Source organism: Etheostoma cragini, chromosome 3 (assembly GCF_013103735.1).
Source record: "Etheostoma cragini isolate CJK2018 chromosome 3, CSU_Ecrag_1.0, whole genome shotgun sequence".
NCBI lineage: Eukaryota > Metazoa > Chordata > Actinopteri > Perciformes > Percidae > Etheostoma > Etheostoma cragini.
This window is the reverse complement of record NC_048409.1, coordinates 28,049,504-28,057,280: the sequence shown is the minus strand read 5'-3', so window position 1 is coordinate 28,057,280 and position 7,777 is coordinate 28,049,504. Positions and strand designations below refer to the sequence as shown.

At 43.1% G+C, this 7,777-nt stretch overlaps 1 protein-coding gene across 1 annotated transcript in view; it reads right to left on the bottom strand.

Moving 5' to 3' along the window:
• Window positions 1-7,777, bottom strand: part of LOC117941901 (sodium/calcium exchanger 2-like) — an 87,785-nt gene that overhangs the window by 26,884 nt on the left and 53,124 nt on the right. The window contains exons 3-5 of the mRNA XM_034867120.1: window positions 3,017-3,508; window positions 788-925; window positions 175-402 (exon numbers count right to left, since the gene is read on the bottom strand). Coding sequence (XP_034723011.1) covers window positions 175-402; window positions 788-925; window positions 3,017-3,400 — 750 coding nt within the window. The 5' untranslated portion in view covers window positions 3,401-3,508. The remainder of the gene's footprint in view (window positions 1-174; window positions 403-787; window positions 926-3,016; window positions 3,509-7,777) is intronic.

Sequence of the window (7,777 nt, the reverse complement as noted above, 5' to 3'; positions counted from 1 at the left end):
GTCTGTAAATGTTTTAAATAGTTTTTAGGAAATTGTTATGAAATTGTAATGTATGGAATTGTTGTTGTGATCTGTGCCTTGAAAAAGAGATTAGTAATCTCAATGGGATGTTCCTGGTTAAATAAAGGTTAAATAAAAAAATAAATAAGATCCTTCTAGACCAGCCGGTCTCACCTCCACGATGCCTGGCGTTATGACGGACAGGATGAGGTAGAGCCAGATGTAGGCGAAGATGCTCCAGAAGGCGGTGATGAAGAACACCCTGAGGTGCTTGATTTTGCGGGTCTGCCCGTCGGGGATCGTCCACACGCAGATCCCGATGATCACAAACATGTTGAAGGCGGCGCTGCCGACGATGGTTCCTGGGCCCAAGTCCCCGGCATGGAAGCCGTGGCCGCACACCTGGAGAGACAGAGTGTGTGTGAGGATTGTCGTAGGAGGGAAGAGACCAATACGGAGGAAAGGAATCTCAACGACGACAACACGAGTTACTATGTTTTAGAATGTAATGCAGCATGACTGCTCTGCCTCGGAAATGATTAACCAGACTGATATGATGACAACATGATATTACATTTATTATAGATGCAGCGGTGTGTGTGTGTGCATGTGTGTGTGTATGTGTATGTGTATGTGCATGTGTGTGTGTATGTGTATGTGTATGTGTATGTGTATGTGTGTATGTGTGTGTGTGTGTGTGTGTGTGTGTGTGTGTGTGTGTGTGTGTGTGTGTGTGTGTGTGTGTGTGTGTGTGTGTGTGTGTGTGTGTGTGTGTGTGTGTGTGTACCTCTATAACAGACAGCAGTATCTCCGGAGCGCTGGAGCCGAGAGCCATGAGTGTCAGATTGGACACTGTTTCGTTCCAGATTCGAACCGTCGCCACTGATGTTTCCCCGTTAGGCATGGTGATGGTCACCTCCTTCTCCTGTTGGCGCGCACACACACACACACACACACACACACAGGTGTTTTTATTTTAGGATACATGGATGGAGAGGGAAATCTATATTAATCCCCATTAAGGGATCTGATCCGGCCTGGCTTGCAGTAAAAGAGACTATGAAATGATGATGCAAACACATTAACTGGCAACTTCACCAAACCCACTCACCGACCTTGAGCATAACGAGCACTAACGAGTTATTAAACATGCATGCGTTGCCTGGAAATAGATTCATACTATAAACTTGTTGCATTATCAACGTGGTTTCTGTCCATTTGCAAGCAATTGACTTTACAGCTGCTGACTGTGGAGAAGTTTAAGAGCTAATCAGGCGGCACGGCTGAGTTAATGCACCATTATCTCCGTAGATGTAAGTCGAGGCAAAACCCATGAAAGGGGGGAATAAAAGAGGCTGAGAAATAACCTGTGCACATGACAACAGAGTGGTCGCGCAAACACTACGTTAACAAAAGGATTTCTGGTATTAAATCAGAAAATGAAGTGCAGCTTAAGGTGTTTTAATACTAATACTTTCTAAATATTGAGCTGAAACTGTAAAAATCTTTGTTTTCCTTTTGTTTGTTCTCTGTGTGAATGTGCTGTATTTACTGCGTCGGTCTTAAACTAGAGAAGACACATAGGGCCCACAGAGATTTGTGTGGCTAATTTGAAAAGTGAATATTAAATAAGGACGGTAACAATTCAGATTAACACATCCGGCTTTTGACTGTAGCTCGGATCAAACGAGCTATTTGACCACTTTGTGCGTCATGCATTTTTCCCAATTAAAAAGATAATTTAAGTAGATATTATTTGAAGAAATATTTAAGAGATTAATGGATAATGACAAAATATGCATGTAAATTGTAATTGTAATTGCAGCCCTATCTGGATGGATGCAAGCTTTTCATTAAATTAATTAATTAACATCTCAAGTGAAGGACAACATTTAGTTTCCGTTGTGTTCTAATCAGAAAATTGCAGATGTCTCAAGCGGTGTTTTACTCGGTCTTGTCTCGGTCTCAGATGAAGAGGACTGTGGATTTTACATCAAGACCAGGACAGACCACAACAGCCTTTTGATTATTTTCTTAAGGCATTTCTCATGATACAAAAAGAGATGAATGAAGAAGAATCTTAATTGGTTTTCTCTGTTTGTTTTTTTTCTATTTAGGAAGGTTTTTAGGGGCATTTTAGGCCTTTAGTTGACATGACAGCTTTAGACACGTAAGAGGACTGGGGGAGGGAAAGAGATGGAGGGAGGGGGGAAAGGGCTGCAGGTCACATTAAAACCCTGCAGCGGCTGCGGTAAGGACTGAGCCTTTGTACATGGGGGGGGGGGGGGGGGGGGGGGGGGGGGGGGGGGGGGGGGCACCCTCGACCAGGTGGGCTACCCAGAGGCCCCTCTGTGGGTGTTTTTGATGGGAATGTGGATCTTTCAGATCAATGTGACGAGTGCCTGTGGCTAGTGTTTTCTATATTTTATCATGTCATGCAGTGTGGGTCTTGCTCTGGTCTGGGCTTGGTCTGGTCTTGGTCTGGTCTTGGTCTGGTCTTGGTCTGGTCTTGGTCTGGTCTTGGTCTTCACTTGGTCTTGGTACATACGTTTAGGTTGTCCTGACCACCATTTTCACAAGCCTCTTGTTTTGACAAGATGCAGGTGCACGCCAATAACTCAATCAGCGTAAATAAACCTCATACGCTGCACACCTATTTTGTGGCCTGGATGTCCTTTTATCTGCTTAATCCTATTGCATATGTAATAGTATCATATTAACCTTTATTCTTTCCACTATATATATAATTTATATTTGTTTATTGAACTTATTTAATTAGTTTGCTCATTTTTGTAATAATGTAAAACCTTACCTTTGTTTTAAATAGTTTATTCATTGTTGGGCTGCCATGTTATTATTGCACTTTGTAACTTTGTTTTCAAAAGTGCAATCTAAAAAAAGTTATTATTATTAATTGTATGACTATTATGTTTATTATTGCCACACAATGACAATAAGCCCGCTACTTCCTGCTAAATTACACCACCCGAGTGCTCCTCCATTCACTCGTTCTCACCTGGGACGTGATGACCTCTATGGACGCCATGAAGCGGTCTGCGATGATGGACACTCCCAGGAACATGTACATGAGGGACGCGAAGTAGACCACAGCCCTGGCCACCTGTTGGCCGAGCCCGGGCCGGTTGGGTTCCCAGACCGGCAGCAGGATGCCGGGCTTGCACATCGCCACATCGCCACACTTCTCTTTCTTCTCAGGCGCGGTGCTGTTAGCGTAAGACATGGAAGGAGGAGGATAGGAGGAGGGGAACAGGGAGGGCGAGACCGCCGGGAAGTCGGGCTCGCTGCTGGAGTCGATGCGCTGGGACTCCGACAGGCAGGGGGGCAGTGGGAGGAGGAAGAGGAGGAGGAGGAGGAGGAAGGGGGAGGCCAAGAGAGACATGGCGGCGTGTGGTCCCCACAAGAAGCGGGAGTAAAAAGGTGAGGCAGAGGATGAGGAAGAGGGAGGGGGAGACGCTGCGTGGAGCTAACGGGGGTGCGACTGGCTCACCTAAAGGGCGAAAGAGAGAGAGAGAGAAAGTAAAGAGAAAGACTGATTAGATTGTAGACACCTTTTAAACCATAACTAGAAACTTCCACAATAGGTTTTAACAGTGTCCCTACTACTACACACCCGAATAGCAATAAAACTTAATAAAAAAAATGTGTTCAGTGTCTTAACCCTTCAGTGATGGACCTTTTTAAAACCCATTTGAGACCTTTCTGTTTCCCAGAAACCGCTATGACGTAGCTAGCGCTAAACCAACTAGACTCCATTTTAAAAACAGTACTTTTAGCGTGCACAAAGCCAACTTATTTTCACAAGTAAATCGGTAAAGTATGTGTTTATTTCAATGAACACTGGAGATGTGATGGTTGGAAAAGTGTAGAGAACACAGAAAAAACTGATTTTCATAGTTTTATTTGGTTTCTGTTGAGTTTGAATGAAAGGTGTGTTACGATGCTAAAATTGCTGTTTATTTACATGGAGTCTGGTGGATTTGGTCCATCGTGGCATCACGTTAGCTGACAAAAAACACTATTTCTCCTTCCTCCTCTCCTCAAGTCTCGTCTCTGTGAAAACAGCTGTGGCATTGAGACCTGAAGTCAGTTAGGAGACAAGCCGTTGGTCAGTTAGTCCATCGAGACATGTCAGCTGACAAATAACGCCTCTTCTTCTTTCTTCAACTTCTCTCCTCCTTTATTTCTCTCCTCTTTTTTTCCTATCCCTTTCCTCTCCTCCTCCTGTGGCAGTGCGTGTTGCTAAAGTGATTCGACAATGGTTGAGTCAAGGCCACTATCACCGCAGGTTTACAGTTAATATCATTAGTGAGCTTGCGTCGGCAGTGTGCATTTCTCTGAGGATTCAGCATTGTGATACTTTCATTGCACCTCAGGCTGCTTTATAATTAAAAAAAAGACCTTGAAATTACATTCCAGCTTTGCTTATGAGAAAGATGCACTGAAAAACAAGATTGCACTATGCTAACTGCTGCCACAGAAGTGTATCGACTTGTTTGCACATCCATGAACGACCATGAAGTCTTACTTGCTTTTTTTAATGTCAAATCCATTTCGAGAAGACGTCCATGTCCATGAGTCCGACCTCATCTATCAACAACACCTCCATTCATATGATGTTTTTACTGCTCATACGAGCGCAGAACATCTCAACGGGTCCTTGAACATTAAGAACTCAAGTGGGTGCATTTAAACCTTAAATTTCAACTTTACAAATTCTGAAAAGCATGATTCATAGCAGATGACGTGATCCGGCACACTGTATTCCTAGTGATGAGTCACCGGTACCGCGATGAAGGCCACCAGCCAAAACAATGTTGGTCTGGCAATGGAGCTGTTCTTTATACGTTGCCTCAGACTTGTCGTCCTACTCGGCTGCTACAGTGAGTCACTGGCACACAGGAAATTACAAAAGATGCGGTAAAGAAGAAAAGGTTATAGGAAAGAAAAGAAAGAAAGTTACAACAGTTGGTTACTAGGAGATGAGAAAGGAGAAGATGAGGAAGAGAGAAGAGACAGAAAGACTGAGATTGAGAAAAAGTGAAGGTGCAGAGAAGAGACAAAGAAACAGCAAAAAGGCGTGGAGGGGAAATTAAGAAAAGAGAAAATCAGGACTTACAGGTCTTGGTAGGTGTGACTGACTTATTTCAGTTCAGATCGGGCTCTTTCCTGCACCATTTCTTTTAATTCAGGACATTTTTCTTTTAAAAAGGGCAATTAAAGTTACCTCTACCTTTGGGGATATGTTGATGGAAAAATAAAAGAACAAGAGGGAGAAGAGATGACGAAAAAGAAAAGAGTGGGAGGGTGAAACCTGGAGTGTTCAACCTTAACTTCTTTTCTTGCAAGCGTGCATGCACGCAGTGTAGAAGTTTTGATCAAATTTAGCATTTCTTTTTAACCCTTCTTGGCTCCCTGTCCTCTGATTCTCCACAACACACTGTGTGTGTGTGTGTGTGTGTCTGTGTGTGTGTGTGTGTGTGTGTGTGTGTGTGTGTATGTATGTGTGTGTGTGTGCACACAAGAATGCGTCCGCCAACTGGTGATATTTAGACCTCAGCATGAAACCAAAGGATGGACAGATGGACATAACCGTGTTTCCTTCAGTATGTTCATCTTTTTCCTCTCTCTTCCTCTCACGCTTCATATCTCTCTCTCTCTCTCTCTCTCCATCCATCCATCCATCCATCCATCCATCCATTTGTGAGGATGAAAGCACCTGTTCACACCTTCTGTTTTAAAACACAGCTCAGCTAATCTCAGTTTATTGTCATAACAAGAAGATTAATTCTGTCACACTAACCAGTAATCATTAAATAAGAAGATACTTTTAGGATTTGCATGAGACAGACAATCCCATTGTGTTGAACTGACGGCATCCTCCTGCTGCATAACAATCCCATTTCACACAACAAACACCAAGGTCAGCCTCTCCAAATGTTGCCTGTCTCCTTTGATAAACCCCAGCGTACATGCAGAGACAGCAAATATTCGGAAATGACAAACAAAACAGGCTCCGTGTTTATATTCTCTGCCCTTTCAATTTGGATTTGTGTGACTAGATGACATGTTTGTTCTCCATATTTGCTTTTTCTGTGTCTCCGGTGAGCCAACAGGACACGACAGGGCTGCACAATAGTTTTGTCAACAAACACAACAGGAATGAAATAACAAAAACCGTGTCGGTCCAGAAGGGTCTGCATCGACCCCTCCCATCCCACCTCGTATCCTTCGTTCTACACCTCATTGGCTCTTTTATCTAGAAGGGTCTGCTTGTTCTCAAAAAACATCCCATGAGTAGCTGCAGGTCCCGGTCGTCCTATTGGACTGTCTTACGTAAGATAAGATGAGATGTTTCAGTTAAACCAACAGAGGCGGAGTGAAAAGATGAAGTTAAACAGCAGAGCCGTTTCTTCCTATAGGCGGGCTATGGGGACGCATCGGACCCCTGAATTTGAGACTGTCTTTTACAAATCTAGCCTGTTTTCCTTCTAAAGTGTAACAGATTGATGCATCTCCACAGATCATCTTCAAGATCCCCCCCATTGTAGTTTGACAAAATAGAGGCCCCAAAACAGCATCTTGCATTATGGCCCGCCAAAAACTACAAATGACCCTTTTAAACAACATAACAGTGTGAGCATACAGTTAATTCAAACATACTTCTGCATTGCCAGACCATTCATTCATTCATTCATAGACTTCTAAACTTTATTACTACTGACTTTACCTTTCAGCATTAACGCCTCTCATAAACACTGACAACTTTAGAAATTAGGTTTTAATTATTTATGTATGCGTCTCTGGCGATGAAGCAGGGTTTTAAACGTGTTTGGTTACACGTAGGTGTCTCTTTGACTCCATCTCTTCTCCTCTGTGTCACTTCTCTTGTTGCAACCCAGAGTCTCAGCGGAGCCGGGAGCACGTCCAAATTGAAAGGGAAACGAAGTGGAGATGAGAGTGAAGACTAGTGACTAATGGACTCTGCTGTGATTTACACATTCACCAGCAGAATTGGATTACAGGTAGTCGCTTTGGATTAACTCACCTGGACTGCTGCTGCATTCATTCTCTATGAGAAACAATGCAATTTACATGCAAGATGTGTTGGCAAAGGCATATGTAAATGTAAATGTAAATGTAAATGTGCTGCATTTATATTGTGCTTTTCTAGTCTTAACGACTACTCAAAGCGCTTTTTACATCATGCAGGAAACATTCACCATTCGCATTTGAAGACTTTACACTACAAGATTATTCTTTGGGGGCTTTTCCACCTTTAATGGACAGGACAGATAGGTGAGAAATGGTAAAGACATGCAGGAAATCTTCACAGGTCAGACTCAAACCCTGGATCTCTGCATCGAGGCATAAACCTCTACGTCTATACGCACCTGCTCTACCAACGGAGCCAACCAGGCCACTGCAACAGAGTTTTTACAGTTCAATAGATAGTCTTCATTGTCCCCAAAGGGAAATTCATATTGCTTTGTTGAGAAAATATGTAGAGCATCATCAAACCAAGAATCAAAAGGACACAGCTGCTATCATTTCCATGAGTCAGTGCCTAGAAACACGTCTCTAAAGATGCTTATTTGCCAATTTCACTGATTGTGTTCTTATTTTTGCAGACGACACGGTTCTGTAAAAAGCCAAAGGGGCATTTATAGACTTGCTTATTTACACTCACCGGCCACTTTATTAGGTACACTTGTCCAACTGCTCGTTAACACTTAATTTCTAAGCAGCCAATCACATG